Here is a 17,460-nt window from a genome sequence, read left to right as displayed (position 1 = left end):
TTACCATATTCAAATTATGCATGAGCTGAGAAGTTGCCAGTGTTTATCCAGTTTAGGCTGAATTTTGATTCTACTGAACTTAATTAAGCAAACAGTTGTTCAAATGCATTGTTTATTAGGGGATTATATTAGTTAACAATGCAACTAATCTTCCATTCAGAGCCTGAAGCTAGTCCTCCATTCAAAGCTTGACTCTTGTCATGCATACAGTCACTAACTTCACTCTACCTAAACCAATCTGCTTGAAATTTCACAAACAAATCCTGTGGTAGGATTCTAGAAGGTATTTGGAAGATATCGGGCAACAAATGGGATGCGCTCACATCTTGAATCAAATTAAAATTAGAAAAAGGTTTGGCATAGAAATACCAACTTTGTTTTAGAAAGGATACTGTCAACTTGAAATCTAATCAATTTTTTTAAAAACAATGAATAAGAACAGAAGTTCTCAAGCTGAGATGCATGGACTGCTGATGGTCTTCAGAGAGCAGATTTGTCACATAGTACTAGCTCCTCCATATCTCCACCTCCAGTGTTTGCTATCTTTCATTGCAACATATGCTAAGGCTGGGATGTTCAGAGATACCTAGGAAGTCACACACCCAACTTCCATTGAATTCCCCTTAATACCCTTTGAATTTCACAGCCTTAAGGTACTTTACTTTTGTTTGTAAGGTGGGTTATGAGACAATCTCTATATTAAAATACAATACACACTAAAAAAAATTTGAAAATTCTTAGCTAAGGCTAATTTCAGGTATTAGTTTGTTAACAAGTCCCTTGGTCACTTTTTTGTGACTTGCAATCACATTTTCCTGTTTAAATGTTTTTCTGTCCATTGTTGCAGGGAACGATCAAACGAACAAGGGAAACTGATTATGCACAAAATAAACTGAAAAATGGGGAGAATTATTTCTTGGAACTCTGTTACACTAAACTTAGATATCCTAACCATAGTAGTCTAAAAAAAAATTCAGACAGAAGAGTGGTGAAGTTGACAGTGGGTATCCCATTACACTTTTTGATGCCGACTGGCTTCTTTGACTAGTTGTATGGCTTTGTGGCAGAATCGTTTGTTAATCCAATTTTTAAAATGTTAAGAGAATGTTACAATTACATAGTTAATTACTCAGAAATTATGAAATCCCAGTGTTAAGGTTGCATGTACAAGGGTAACTCTGTCCCCTCTTGCGTATCTGTTATGAAACAGCCTTTAATCACATGATCACTTTCTATTTGTTGAATAAAACATTATATTTTTTCTTATGTTTTAAGTCCACATATATTTTAATATTTAATATTTTTATATTCCTGTATACTTGTACTATTTTCAAAGTCATAATGAGCCAACATATCTTTGCTTTATGATTTGACTTTTAACGGTGTTGGAATGACTTCAGTGGAACTACAGTGTAGTTGTAGCCATGTCAGTCCCAGGATATGAGGGGGACAAGGTGGGTGAGGTAATACCTTTTATTGGACCAACTTCTGATGGTGTGAGACAAGCTTTCGAGCCATACAGAGCTCTTTTGACCTAAATGAAGAGCTCTGTGTGGCTCAAAAGCTTGTCTCTCTCACCAGAGAAGTTGGTCTAATAAAATATATTATCTCACCCACCTTGTCTTCAGTGGCAGTAGTGCTGCGTCACTTTTGAAAATCAGGTCATGAGAGGTGTCTTTTCTGCCAAGTATGTATATTAACAATTTAGAGCCAGATTCTCATACCCTTGATCATGTTGAGTAGTACCTTACTCTGCTACTAGTCCCATTCATTGTTACAGTATGTGATCATGTAATTAAGGACTATGTCTTAGTGTGTATATACAAAGGGACAATTGTATTTGCATTGTCATTTCCTGACTTCTGTGTGACTAACAGTGAAAACTTAACATTCTTCTCACATAGCTATTTAAACAGAATTTCTACAGGAAAAAGAGGAAAAACTAGTAGGAAAAAAATTCTGTAATGTGAAACTGTTTGTCTGGACACCACTGGAATACCCTGTCCTACACAACTGACAGACTGTAATGATGTGTGCAGCTTTTACTTTATACAAGATGAGCAGCAAATTAGGTGGTTCCTGCAGAATGCCCATCCATCGACGTTTCACTTTCACTGAATTTCTCTGCACAGTGAAGTGAGCCACACATAGATATGGCATGGCCTACCTTAGCTGCTCACTTTACGAGCTTAATGATAAGACTGCAAAATATACTTTTCATGATCAGAGTGTGATTTTTCATGGCAATGCTCAGGCACTGCTCATGAGCAGTAATACCATACCAGATGTCAGCTTTCACTTATCAGCTGCTTCATCTGTAGAGCTGTTCAAAAAGAGGTTGCAAAAAAAAGAGGAAAGCTTATATTTTCCATTTTCCTCATATTCCAAAGAAGCTGAATCAATTTTCCTTGCTTAAAAAAACATCCTCAAGCAGAGAATAAGTTTAAAAAGGAGAGCTGAAAGTTATAGAAAATAAACAACTGAAAACAAGCAGTTGCAATGCAGCTACTTATGCAGACAACTATTCTGTCTGCTTTCACTACTCCGATTATTACAAAGCAGTTTTTGATTATATAAATTCCACATGGTCCAAATGCTGACAGATGCAATGTGAGGGGGTAATAGATATGGGAAGCTGTCTTGAGGGGGCAGGCAGTAGAGTACCTTGTGTCACATTTTGTACTAATTTGTGAGTGATCAGAGAGAGCCAGATGGAGGCAGTGAGCAGTTGGGGCCTATCTAATGGTCTAGGAACTATTCCCCAGATAAATCCACTAAATCTTTAAGTGCCTCCATCCCAGGGTACAATATTTCTCTTCTAAAAGTAGGATCTGGATACAGAAAGAAGAAGCTACATGGGCAAGAGGGGCTGTGTGGATTATCATAGTTAGACTTGAAACCACACACCCACGAATATAGAAATCTATAGAAGCCATCTTTTCTGCTTCTGTATCACTGCTCACAGAACTGAAAACCAGAAATAACTCTGTCCTCAAACCATTACCATCATCTTCATCTCACATCAGTGACTTCAGTGTGGAGAAGTGACCTGCTTTCGTTGATGGAATCACATTTAAATTGTGGCACGTGACTTCATGTCGCTACAGTCAGGGCATTAAGTGTACCCACGGAAGATAAAGTACTGCCTTCCCTAAAAATCACTAAGTCATACCTGCCTTTTTGTCTCGTCACTAAAAATGACCAAAATCAAGTTGGTTTCCCAAAGTGTGTACAAGGTTTCAAGTGCAGAAGTGTTTTTTCGTAGTGTGAAACTTTGCATAAACACCTAGCTACTGTGTCAGGGCTACAGACTGCATAGGAGTTGGTCCATTAATTAGGTAGCTAATGGTACAAGATAGTGGTGTAAATTGCATATACCAAATACATGGACAATACTAACTCCATCTCCTCCAGGGTTCAACTCCACCAATTCCAAACTCTGCAAATAGTCTGTTCCCCCTAATATCTCCAGCAAAATGTCTCCATGTGGGTACAATGGATAGATCTGCAGGGAATGGGGATGAGGCAGAGCTAGGGTGGCTTTGGTGTTTCAATAATACTTTCCTAATCATAGAATCATAGAATATCAGGGTTGGAAGGGACCTCAGGAGGTCATCTAGTCCAACCCCCTGCTCAAAGCAGGACCAATCCCCAATTAAAGCATCCCAGCCAGGGCTTTGTCAAGCCTGACCTTAAAAACTTCTAAGGAAGGAGATTCCACCACCTCCCTAGGTAACACATTCCAGTGTTTCACCACCCTCCTAGTGAAAAAGTTTTTCCTAATATCCAACCTAAACCTCCCCCACTGCAACTTGAAATAATTACTCCTTGTTCTGTCATCAGCTATCACTGAGAACAGTGTAGAGCCATCCTCTTTGGAACCCCCTTTCAGGTAGTTGAAAACAGCTATCAAATCCCCCTTCATTCTTCTCTTCCGCAGACTAAACAATCCCAGTTCCCTCAGCCTCTCCTCAGAAGTCATGTGTTCCAGTCCCCTAATCATTTTTGTTGCCCTCCGCTGGACTCTTTCCAGTTTTTCCACATCCTTCTTGTAGTGTGGGGCCCAAAACTGGACATAGTACTCCAGATGAGGCCTCACCAATGTCGAATAGAGGGGAACGATCACGTCCCTCGATCTGCTGGCAATGCCCCTACATATACATCCCAAAATGCCATTGGCCTTCTTGGCAACAACGGCACACTGTTGACTCATATCCAGCTTCTCATCCACTGTAACCCCTAGGTCCTTTTCTGCAGAACTGCTGCCTAGCCATTCGGTCCCTAGTCTGTAGCGGTGCATGGGATTCTTCCGTCCTAAGTGCAGGACTCTGCACTTGTCCTTTTTGAACCTCATCAAATTTCTTTTGGCCCAATCCTCTAATTTGTCAAGGGCCCTCTGTATCCTATCCCTACCGCCCTCCAGCATATCTACCACTCCTCCCAGAATGTTTGGATTCTTTCAAGTGTAACATTAAATTTGAATTTCCAGGCTAGCATTTGTAGCTTTTTTTGAGAAAATGACAATATTCGCTTGAGGGCTTTTTTCCCTGAAGTAATTGATAACTATTTGCAACCTTAATTCCATCTTACAAAGCTGTTTGTCTGGAAATTTAGGTGGAGTGAGATAGGACAGCCTTAATGTTCTGTTGGGTAATATAGTTATTCATATCAGACATCTATTATGTTACCTATTATGCGTACCTAAACACATTGGAGCTCGTAAAGGTATTCAGGACTCCCTAAGAGAGTATAAATGAAAGATTTATGTACCACTTAATTAGACTTATTTAAACATAATTGTAACATGCTGTTGTATACTGTTATTACTGAAAATGATAATACTTTGACATATCCACATAACTAATTTCTGGTAAATAAGTGTTCCCTTTCCATTACAAGAATTTTATTTTCATAATTTTGCAAAATAACTTGAGTGTTATGTTTTTCGGTAAAACTGGTGAGTACATTTACATTTGGGTGATAAAATGTGATATATTTTGCATATCAATGAGATAGTCACCGCTGTTGAACATCATCGGATTACACTTGTTTTGTGTATTTTAAATATCAATCATTATATACAATGTAGGCTATAAAAGGACCCCATCAATTTGCAAAATTGCATAGCCAACTGAAAATTTTGTACCTACTGTAACTGAAAAAGTTAGTTGGGAAAAACTGTTTCTCTGTTTTTCCAGTTTGATAGCACTTTGGGGACAGTCAGTTTCACTGAATAGTCAGTCAAGTCCTCTCTTGCTGAAAAGACCTCTATAAACATCAAAAAAGCAGAAAAGTATTTTTTGAAATTTAGAACATATTAATAGGATACTCTGTCAAACTGAAATTTAAAAAAATAGTCAATTAAAAATTAAGTTGCGTGTGTTCTTTTAAGGCTCCTTCTACACTACCAAAGCAACAGTGCTGGGAAACTTTTTATAAAGTGATTTTAAAAACTGTTTTTAGGGAGCACAGGTTTTCTTCAGTGGGGACAGAGTATAATATTGTGGTAGTGATCTAGGCAAAAATGGTTTTGAAAACCAGTCTCCACTCAGGCAGAAAACTAGCTGAAACTTTTTTTAAAACTGGTTTCACTGCACTGTTTTTCCATAATATAAACCAGACCTGAAGGCAGTGTGGAGAAAGAGGGGAAAATTGTATGAGAGAAACTTTTTGTTCCTCCCTCTTCAGCACAAATGAATTAATAGCAGGTAATCATTAGTGTGAGAATGGTCTGCCCTCTGCTGCAGAGTTAAACAAAGTGCACTAATCAAAGGAGTGCACTAAGAGAAAGGATGGTATTAACAGGTTAACATTTTCCTTTTATTAACTCACTGGGGCAGTTGCTGATGTTTACTTCTGTAATACTGCTCTTATTTTAATTTGAAGGAAGTGGAAGAGTTTGCCTTTTTCAAACAAAGCAGAGTATTTAAATGATATTTTTAAAACACCCAGCTGGCCAAAAATTCACATAGAAAAAAAAAATGGATTTAATTGGGGATTGGTCCTGCTTTGACCAGGGGGTTGGACTAGATGACCTCCTGAGGTCCCTTCCAACCCTGATATTCTATGATTCTATGATTTGAAAATAAAGGTAATAACTACTGGTGATTTGTAGGTTTTAATGATTCCTTTCAATTTTGAGCTGGATAAGACAGTCCTCAATACCATACTCCCACACTGAATGTATCTGTAGAGGCATTTTCTGCTGTTTTGTAGCTCTGATTGATGTTTGCTGAGTTTGGGGGCACTAGCCCCTCTGGTTGCCATAATATTCAGACATGCATAATCTGTTCTCCCAGCTAAAATATAACTCACTAAAGGTCAGTATTGTGGTTGAACTTCAATATCTTGTCAGAGGTGGCTCAGATTACTTGCCCTTTTATATCACTTAGATCCTCTGGACAGGGTAATGTGGCACCTTAGCCTGGTCTCCTACGAAACATCTCTTTTAAAATTTTTAAAAATTACTTCATTGTCTATTATTTGTTGCTTTAACAGTAATAAACATAAGTTTAGTTCTCCTTTGATAACGCAGGTGACACTTCATAGAGTTTATGTTCAGCTAGTCTTACCTCCTGTGTATCAACAGGCCGTTACATTTCACCACTTACCCATGTATTGAGCTCAATAACAATGTGTGACTAAAGCATAACTTGTGCTTAGCTAAAGCATATCTTCCAGAAAGGCATCCAGTCTTGATTTGAGGATAACGAGATGGAAATTTACCATTCCCCTTGATAATTTGTTCCAGTGGTTAATCAACCTCGCTGTTTAAAAATGTGCCTAATTTCTAATTTGAATTTTTCTGGCTTCAGTTTCCAGCCATTGGTTCTTGTTCAGCCTTTCTCCACTATATTAAAGAGCTCTGTAGAACCCATTAGAACCCCATGAAGGTACTTAAATCAAGTCACCTCTTAATCTTGTTTTTGATGAAATAAGCAGATTGAGCTAAATCTCACACTCTAAGGCATTTTCTCCTCCCTGTAATCAGTTTTGTGGCTTTTTTTCTGCTCCCTCTCCAATTTTTCAACATTCTTTTAAAAATGTGGATACCAGACCTGCTCACCAATGCTGTAGAGAGAGAGAGAGAGCCATCTCCCTACTCCTACTCCCCTGTTTATACATCCAAGGATTGCATTAGTCCTTTTTGCCATAGTACCACACTGGCAGCTCATGTTCACTTGTTTGTCCACTCTGCCTGCTAAATCCTTTGGAATCACTACTTTCCAGAATAGAGTCCTCCCTTCTGTACGTGTGACCTGCATTCTGTGTTCAACTCTTTTACAGCTCTTGGGTGAAAGTTATCTGGGCTGGCTGATGTCTAACTTCCTCACTTACTACTGGACTGGAAAGTATTTCATCATCCTACTTCTTTCCAAATACAAAAGAGAAATATTTATTGAACATTTCTGCCTTTTTGCAACATTATTAACAATTTCACTATCTCTGTAATGGAGTTGCTGTACTCACTGCTAGATGGTGGTTCTGGGGATTAGCTAAATCAGGCTGATGCCCCTCCCAGCAGTTATACCCCGTCAGTTCTCCTCTGAAGCCCCTCTCTTGCTCTCAGGAGACACAGCAGTCCTCTTTGTGACTCAGCCCTCTGGCCAGGTCACGATTGTGGTTTCCCTTTCTTGGGGGGAGGTGAGGAGGAGTGTATCGAAGTTCCTGCCCTCCAGCAATCTCAGGCAGTCGTTGTCTTCACTATCTCACAGTGCCACTCCTGCAGTGGCTGGCAGGGGAGCCGAGGCCCACTCTACTTAGGGTTCAAGCTCAGAGACGCTCTACACAGCAGCCAAGATCCATTCCCTACACCTTGCTGCCTTTCACTGAGCTGCTTCCATACCTCCTGGCTCTTCCCACTCCTTTGGGTTTGCAAGTCTTTTCACTCACTCCTCCCAGGGAGTAACTTTAGACAACTCATCTCTTCAGTCCCACCCTTTTTTTTCAGGGAGTGACTACAAACTCCTTCCCTACAGTCCCCTCTGCCTCCAGTTTCCTGTCTTTTGTGAAAGCCCCGCCTCTCCCTCACAGGTGAGCTTCTCTCTAATTAGCTGCCTCCAGCTGATTGGGCCCACCTGGCCTAATTCAGCTCTTGCAGGGCCAGTGTGGGGAGCACTCCTCATCGCAGTCTCCGTCTAGTAATAGTCCTGTATCATTGATATAATTTCTTTTGTTCCTAATATACTTTAAAAAAAATAAAATAAAAAAACCTCTTTGTTGTCCGTAGCCCTGCCAGCCATGGATTTTTCATGGTGTCTGTAGCTTTCCTTATCAATTTTCTGCACTTCATAACTTTTAATTGATATCAACTTCTATCTCTACTTCTCCCATTTTCCATTTCTTATATATTGCTTTTTTTTTTTTACTTCTGATTGTTTCATAAATTCATAGATATTAAGGTCAGAAGGGACCATTATCATCATCTAGTCTGACCTCCTGCACAATGCAGGCCACAGAATCTCACCCACCCACTCCTGTGATAAACCTCTCACCTATGTCTGAGCTATTGAAGTTCTCAAATCATGGTTTAAAGACTTCAAGGAGCAGAGAATCCTCCAGCAAGTGACCTGTGCCCATTTCCTTCACTTCTGCACTAAACGAGGATGGGCTTTTAACCAAATTTGTTCTCTTTCTTGACTATGGAATTGAGGCTTTTTGACCATCTAATAAAATCTTCTTTAAAAACTCCCAATTTGCAAACTCCTTTTTCTGTCTAAATTTTTCCTCCCAGTCATTTTTGCTCATTTCCTCAACTTTGAGAAACTTGAAGCATCAAGTATATATATTACTGATTGAGGGTATCCTCTGTTTGCCCATATTGAATGTCATCAGGTCATGATCATTGCTTCCCAGCAATTACCAGCTTCCAGCCCAGTGATTAATTCATCTTTATCAGTCATAAAGATGTCCAAAATAGTTATTTCATGTTTGGTGCAACATCTTTTTTGTTAGAAAATTATGATATATAATTTTTAGAAAGTCTAAAGGTGTTTTACTGCTGGCTACATGAGGCCTTCAACATTCGTCTCCCAAATTGAAGTCTCCTCTAACTGGAGTTTTTTTTCCCACTAGTTGCTGATAGTTGTTGTTTTAGGGAGTAACTCCTCCTATTCTCTAGTTCCATCTGCTGGTCTGTAACAAATCCCAACACCCCATACTGGATTTAAACTGTATTGCATCTTTAGCCAGTCACCAAAAAAAATTAAACAGGAATTCCAGCAAAATATTAAAAACTCTCTTGAAGTCTATCTAACCTACATCACATCCACAGCAGCCCAAATAAATGAAATTTTAAAAGATCAGGAGCAAGTGATTTTCAAATGTGTGATTATAAACTATAGTTTGTGTGGATGGTGCCTAAAGAATCCTTTCAACACATCCCTCGCATTAACTATAATATAGACCTACCTCCTCTGAGCCAGTTTGGATAAGATTTAAAGGCTGCCACTAACATCTTTATGCATTTCAGGTCCCCAAGTGGACTGAATAAAATTGTTATTTTTAGAGCAGATAGAAAACTAGTTTTAGTCTGATTATGGGCTTTTCCCATTGTCAGTAATGTCCCCAGTAATGTCACTTTTCAGCAATATAGCTATAGCTAAACTCAGAAAAGCCAAATGTCATTAAAAACTAAAGGAGTACTTGTGGCATCTTAGAGACTAACCAATTTATTTGAGCATAAGCTTTCGTGAGCTACAGCTGAGCTGTAGCTCACGAAAGCTTATGCTCAAATAAATTGGTTAGTCTCTAAGATGCCACAAGTACTCCTTTTCTTTTTGCGAATACAGACTAACACGGCTGTTACTCTGAAACCCATTAAAAACTACATTTCAGTCTAGTTTGAAAAAGTACTTTTCATCACGTGAACTTTCAAGCTGCTGGGCTGATCAAAATGGGTGAAGTTTTACTTTGAGGTTGTGACATGAACTGAAAAAATCTGTTAAATTTTAAAAGTTAAGGATTGAGTCTCCATCCTAAACTTAAACATACACTAGTGGTCACAACTAGACTTTTAGGGCCAGGTATTGTAAGGGTCATCTAAGATCACTGCTTGATATTATGTGCTGTACTGTTTCTTAGAGACAAGGTGGGTGAGGTAATACCTTTCATTGGACCAACTTCTGTTGGTGAAAGTGACAACATTGCAAACATAGCCTTAGACATTTTACAAAAATGTCCAAATACCAGAATGAACTTAATCAAATTTGAGCTCAAAAAAGAATCTTAAACTGATGCTTTAAAAACAATCCTCTGAATTAATAACCAAAGCAATTTAAACAGTTCTTAATTTTTCTCCCAGGGCTTTGGACTTCTATGACAAATTTTAAAGTTGAATTATTATCTAGTTATGAAGAATAAGACAATCCAGCAAAACAGTGCTTTCCCCCTCTCCTCACTGTGGTGGTGTGTAACTTTTTTTCTTTGCTATGTTTGTTCAAAATGAAGCTGCAGAACTAGAAGCTGTTTGTCTTCAGTGCTTTTAGCATATTAACATTAATGTGTAATCAATACAATATAATTAATCGTATCAATTACTTATTAGATATGTACAAACAGAATGTCTGTTAGATTTGTACTATCATTTTACTAATCAGTGATAAATCTTCACTTTTGTTTTCCTGCCCAAATCTTTTCTTTCCTAAAGGGAACGTGTTGAAAATACAAGTCGTCCTGGAGAGATGCAAGTGACAATCCAAAACCTGATGCCAGAGACCGTGTATGTTTTCAGAGTTGTGGCTCAAAACAGACATGGCCCTGGAGAGAGCTCCATACCACTAAAGGTGGCGACTCAGCCTGAAGGTAAGCCTTGAACATTTCTACCCCTTACTGACTTTCATTGACCTAGATCCTGGCCTTTTCCCATAATAAGTTGCTATTCATGCTCTGGTTGCACTTGCTGATCTTACTAGTATAGCTTTAGACTGAATTTTCAAGTCTGCCTCATATTATGATATTAAGATAGTATGGATTATTTCTATTTGGAAATATAAATTTAATATTGTAATATATAGATCCTTAAAAATTAAAATTATATATTAAAATTTCTTAATATATTTTAATTAATATTCTATTTTGTCACAATATAAACTTCTTCAATCAACATGTCCAGATAAAAACTGAACTGAAAAAGGAGCTCTGTGGAGCTCGAAAGCTTGCCTCTTTCACCAACAGAAGCTGATCCAATAAAAGATATTACTTCATTCACCTTGTCCCCCTCATATCCTGGGACTAACACGGCTATAGTAACACTGCAAACAGCTTAAAAAAGTGTTAACCTGGAGTTGAGGTTAACAATAACCTTGTAATTGTTGGGATGTTGGAATTGTCCCAAAAATCTGTGTTATAAACCCAGGAAATTCAGACTTAAGGATAAACTCAAGAGAGTCAAACATGCTATGTTACCCGCACCAAATTCTCTTACCCTCTTACCTTTCTCTAGGGCAGGGGTTCTCAACCTTTTTCTCTCTGAGGCCCCCCTTGACATTCTATAAAAACTCCAGGGCCTGGTGGGGGGGCCTTGGGGCAGGGGCTTTGGGCATAGGTGTAGTTTGATTTCTATTTGTGTGGGGTACAGGGGCCAGCAGGGCTCGAACCATCTCTTCATGGCAGGGTCCTAGGGAGGGCTCGCCACCTCCACCCCCAACTCACCTCAGCAGGCCACCCAGCCTGTCTGGGTTGAGAGGGGCCACGCAACCAAAAATTATAACTCAAAGGTGGGGGGCTTAGCTCAAAAATTTTAAAAACAGTTTAGGGTGCAGGGAGGAGGTCACTGTGTGTATGCAGAGGGTAGCTCAACTAACAGGGAGGGGGTAGCTGGAGCTATGTGCTGTTGCCGGCACCCAGTGCCAGAGGCAAGCAACAGCAGGGGTTCATTGCCCAGTGTGCATCACCCAATAAACACAACGGGGTGGAGAAGCAGAAAAGTTTATTTGGAGCTCCAAAGAAGGTACAGGGAGAAAAGAATCTCAAATCCTGCACACTGAGCAGGCAGAGTCACATACCTTTATACTCCTTATCTCTATTGAATTACACATCAGCCAAGTAAAACTGCTTTGCCTTATATGGGTTACAACAATGCTTTTTCCGGCAACCTTTAACGAGCATTTTAGCAATTCAAAACAACAGCATAGCCTGCTTAGCCTTGCGATTAATGAGGCAAATAAGCGGTTATGGCCTTGTAGCTGATTCCTGCCGTTATCCTAACTTGGCGCCAGCAAAACCTACACAAAACAGCTCTATCTGCAGCTGCAGCATTATTCTGGGAATGCAAGGGCTTTCTCAGGCCAGCCAGGACTGAATTCTGTGAAGGGGGGGTTGAGCAAAGAGACTTCCTCGGCACTCATGGCCTTCCATCCCCTCGACTTACCTAGTGGCCATGCCCTGGGACCCCAACAATTCCCTCCTTTGAGAATACTCATTCCCATACCTGAGTTTTCTCACCTTTATCTGCTCACTAACAGGCTACGCGTAAAATTAAGATCCCCAAGGCATCGCAAAACAAGTGCCTTTACACAGGACCACATACAGCACAGCAGGAATAACACTATTAATACAGGAAAAAGAAGTTTAAAGAACAGACTGAACAACCCACTTAGCCACGGGGAAAGGCCCCAGCCAGAAAATAAAGAGCCTAGCCAATCCTCCCCAGTTTGCTGATGAATGTCTCTTGCCAGTTGCTACAGGCGTTGTAAATCAGCCTCTATGGAGGGTCCTTCATCTGTTATGTTAAAGCAACACATGCCTGCAAACTCCCGGCATACGTGACCATGGCGTAGAAGCAAATAATCCACTGCCAGTCTGTTTTGTAGCATCCCCTGACGTACCTCCCCTAACTCATGTGAGAGGTGGGCTAGGACAGTGGAGGTTAGGGGGGCAGCTCAGGGTGCAGGGAGAGGGGTACTAGGGGTTGTGTACAGGCAGGGGGGTAGCTCAGGGTGCAGGGAGGACGTAGCTCAGTGTATAGGGAGAGTGGTATTAGGGGCTGTGTGCTGGGAGGGCTCCCCTGTGGTCCCTGTTCCCGGAGGGGTCTGCCAGCCACGGAGCTGGGTCTCCTCACCTCGGGGGCTCTTACTGGCTGCCTCTGCAGGAGCAAAGAGGGGAAGCTGAGGAGCAGCTTCAACCTGTGGCACCAGCAGTAGAGGAAGGAATGCTGTGGCTGCCTGCTCCATGGCACCAGCCAGAACAGCAGCTGTCCCTCACTGCCCGGCTTTGGCTTCCTGCCTCTGACCTGGCCAGGGGGCAGGGAGAAAAGATGCGGGGGGACTTGGGGGAGGTGTGGAACTGCCCCCGGGACTGCCTTGATCTTGAGCTGTAGTTTGGGGGGGGCAATGGCCTCCATGTCCCCAACTCTGCCCATGCGCTCAGGGCTTCAGCCCCACAGGGAGCACAAGGGCTAGGGGCTCCAGGATTCAGCCCCGCGGGGGTGCCTGGGATTGAAGCTTCAGTCCCACGCCTCCCCCGGTTTCAGCCCCGCAGGGTTGGGCGGGGGGGAGGCACCGGAGACCAGGGCTTTTGCCCCATGCCTCCCTTGGCTTTAGCCCTGTGTGGGAGGGTGCACCGGGGATTGGGCCTTCAGCTACGGGACCCCGCGGCCCCCTTGAAAGGGCTCACGGATCCCTTGGGGGCCGCGGACCCCCAGTTGAGAACCGCTGCTCTAGGGCACCCACCTTTACTCAGTTCCTAGGACTCAAGACATAATCCTCTTAATTTAGGCACCCACTCTTTCCTAGTTCCTAGGGGTCCAGGCTCTTCTACTGCTTCGGGCAAACACCCTTTCCCTGTGAAGTCAGGGCTTAATCTTTTGTGGGTTTATGGGGTCTTTTACCCGTGAAAGAGCCTTACACAGTAATATCCTATGTAACCTCAATTTATTAACAATCAGCAAAAACTAGAATGCACACACTACACATACAATGCTCACCACTCCCAATAAAACATGGCCAATCTTGATCAGGTCCATCTGGGGGACTTCAGTTTCTGCATGGTGTCATTGGCAGAGTGTTGAGATCTGGCAGCTCTGTTCTTGGGGCTGTATCCCGGAGCTGGTTCCCAAAGAACTTCCTTTTGGATCCCAGTTTATATAGTGAAAATTGAGACCTGCTTAGCTATACCTTAACCAATCGTTATACTAAAATTTAACTAACCAATGCTAATATATTGTAACAAAATTTTCTAACCAATCCTACCCCACCACCTTCATTGATTTACACTTAGCAAAATTAACTGTATAACGGACAGAAACAATAAAAGAACCAGAGATCATAGAGACAAACAATAGAGAAGTGGGAACCATAATGACAAAACAATAAAGAAATTAGGATCTCACAACTATTGATAAGTGATTTCTTGACAGACAGAATGCTATCAAACTAAGTTTTCTTTAACCATCTTAAAGATCTGTTTCTTTATCTGGTGGTAGTGGGTGCCTTTAGGACAGGGTGTCCTTCTTGACAGCCTGATATTACATTGTTTTAATGTAATTTAGATGGAATGTGAGGATGTGACTTCCTGCTTCTCAGCTAATGGCTGTTGCTTTTTTAATTTGGCTGTAGACGAAGGTCTTGGGCTTTAGGCCTTGCGATATGTCTACAGACAAAGGCCTTATCCTTACAGCTAAGGTATGAAAATACATAGTTAAGGCACCCAAATCTTCACTTCATCCTATAGCGTTGCAGTGAATTAATCATACAGTTATGATTAGTTTATAATTTTTGTAGTCCCAGATTAAAAAGAGGTTTCATTTTCCCCCTCATGTTAGAGCAGTTAAGGTTGTTTTGTTATAAAGAATAATGGGGAAAATAATTACTAATTCTTTATATACAGGCACAAAATATGGAAAGTTTGAAGAATCTGTTGTTCTGTAACACCATTCAGGACAAAAATAATCTGACCCAGGGAACTAAACTTCTTAAAGGAGCCATTTCAAATTATTTTTAACTCATAAATTAATTTGTAAATTGGAGTAAGTGCTGTAATTTTGGGGAGGGATAAACAGTATTCGCCATATGAAACAAAGTGGGTGAATCCCTACTTCAGGCGCAAAATTCAATTCAGCCTTAACTATAGAACCAACCAACCATTGCTTCCATAATAAGATGCTGCAAATGAATTATATACAATACTGGCTTGTATATACATGTACATGTTCACTTTTAAGGTATTGTATACTTACTCTAGTATACTGTGGAAGTGTAGTTTACTTTTCATATTACTTACTTTCATGGATTCTTTCATATACAGAGTAGTATTCAGTAGTACAAGATACCCATATATGTGTGACGCTTTGAGTAGTCACTCAGACCAGTAAGGGGTTGTGTCATTGCTTGCCCTGTAGTCCTGGGTGCTTCTGAGCTGTGCAGCTGTGGCTCAGAGTCCTAACACCAGCAGCCTCCTTACAGGACTATGGCCTCACCCTGGGTCCACCATCCTGGTTACTCCTTGCAGGGTGATGACAACAGCCCCTCGAGTCTTCCCCAGACCATCTCCTCTTCAGTGCTCAGCCTGTCTCACTGCAGCACTCACAAACCTTTATCAATTTCACTGGTCCATTTAAAGACACTACATAGCACTAGCCTGGTAGTTTGGCTGAGGATTTTACTCTTCAGTTTGAAACACTGCACTGAGATGATTGTGTAATAAGCCAAAATTAAGTTTATTAACAAAGAGCAGATATTTAAGTAATACCAAGTAGAGGGAATTGGGATAGAAATGGTTAAACAAAAAAAAAAATACGCTTCTAAGAGTAAACCCTAACTTAAGAAACTAGAACCTTTTGTTCAGAGTAGTTTTCTCACCACAGTTCTTCCAGCATGGCTGGCCAGTTCTTAGCCAGGATCCACCACAGAGCTCAAAGCACGTAGTTTCTTTGTCTCTTCAGGTGAAAGAAGTCAAAATGGCTCTTTGCTTATATCCTCAAAGTTTATCTGTGTTTTCAGTCAGGAAACCCTTCTGGGGGCTCAGCTTGCTGACGCCATGTTAATTTTTGCAGTCTTCTTCCCCTGTCACAATAGTTATATGGCTATCTCCCAACTTGCTAGTTTGATGGCTTTGTTAACCTTTTATTCAAATGTACTTCCATTGTCTCTTTGCTTAATTTACATTAGAGACACATTCCTTTGTACAGAGTGGGTAACTTAAGCCCTACCTGCCAACACATTTCTAGAATGTATTTCCATCACATATTTATAATTTTTCATACATCACCCATGCATACACAACTCAATACTATTAATGATTAGCGCATTACCAGTTTGCATATCATACCTTACATGACACCTTTTAAATACAGATTATGACAAGAATGATTTGGGGCACAGTGAGACACTGCTAGATACAAGGGAGCCCCCTGCCCTCTGGCATTGGAATGCTCTTAAAGTCACAATGTGTATCTAAGGTTGTGGAAAAAATATTGTATTTGAAAAATAGTCTGTGGTGGTGTAACTGTACCGTAATGTGTATGCACAAGCAGGCAGAGTTGTGTAATAATGTCAGTCCTTGATTTTTTTTTTTTTTTTTTTACTGATTTTTGAGTATTTAACCATGCAACCATAATGTTCTAGTAACATAGATGTAAAGAAGACAAATGGATTGGAATCAAAGGAACTGAGAAGCATTAATATACATTTTTAATTGTTTGTTTGAAATATTTAGTTGTCTACTGAAAATCTCCCTTAGAATAAGAAAAGTCCTTTTAGGGATAGACATGGGATGGACTTAGCTGTTGGTGCTAACTCAATGAAATGATTCATAACCAAATAATTCAAACAGTCAGAGTGAACCAGATTTAGTTCTCTCCACTTCTGTAAGCAGATCTAATTAAAATTTTGGCTGGGTCACTTTTATCCATGAGAGGAAGGCGATAGTTTTCTTTCAGGGAATTAATCCCCCAGTTTCTAAATAGGCAGATTTGTCGGTAGATCTCTGACATGTTCTTTTCTTATCCCAGTCTATATCCCTTCCCTTTATTGTCAATGGTAACTTCGCTAGTCATCTGCTCACGTTATATTTTTGTGAGAAAACTGGGGCAAAGTAGGCTTTAGCAGCTCTGCCTTCCTGTCATCTTCTGTTCTCAGCTCACCTTCTCCATTGAGCAGTGAACCAACAGTGTGCTTGATCTTTCTTTTTTGTCTGACATATTTGAAGAACCTCTTCCTGCTGTCTCTAACATTTCTTGCCAGCTGTAGCTCATTCTTTGCCTTGGCTTTCCTGATTTTGTCCCTACATGCTCGTACTATTCCCATGTATTCTTCGGTGACATGACCTTCCGTCTATTTCCTGTATGTATCCCTTTTGGTTTTTAGATAGCTTAAAAAAAGCTCCTTGTGCAGCCACATTGGCCTCCCATGGTGGTTCTTATCTTTCCTCTGTGTCAGAATAGCTTGATATTGAGCCTATAGTATTACATCTTTACAGAACTATCAGCCCCTTTTGACTTCTTTTCTTCCTAATTGGTCTTTT

The 17,460-nt window shown here is 40.6% G+C and overlaps 1 protein-coding gene across 9 annotated transcripts in view; it reads left to right on the top strand.

Annotated features, from left to right (window-relative positions):
- NEO1 (neogenin 1) overlaps positions 1 to 17,460 on the top strand; it is a 520,914-nt gene that overhangs the window by 416,705 nt on the left and 86,749 nt on the right. For all 9 annotated transcript variants that reach the window (XM_074965871.1, XM_074965869.1, XM_074965867.1 and 6 more), the window contains exon 9: positions 10,649 to 10,803. In XM_074965871.1, the coding sequence (XP_074821972.1) occupies positions 10,649 to 10,803 (155 nt within the window). The remainder of the gene's footprint in view (positions 1 to 10,648; positions 10,804 to 17,460) is intronic.

Source organism: Natator depressus, chromosome 10 (assembly GCF_965152275.1).
Source record: "Natator depressus isolate rNatDep1 chromosome 10, rNatDep2.hap1, whole genome shotgun sequence".
Taxonomy (NCBI): Eukaryota; Metazoa; Chordata; order Testudines; family Cheloniidae; genus Natator; species Natator depressus.
Note: the sequence above shows the minus strand (reverse complement) of the source record. Positions and strands in the feature narration are given on the sequence as shown.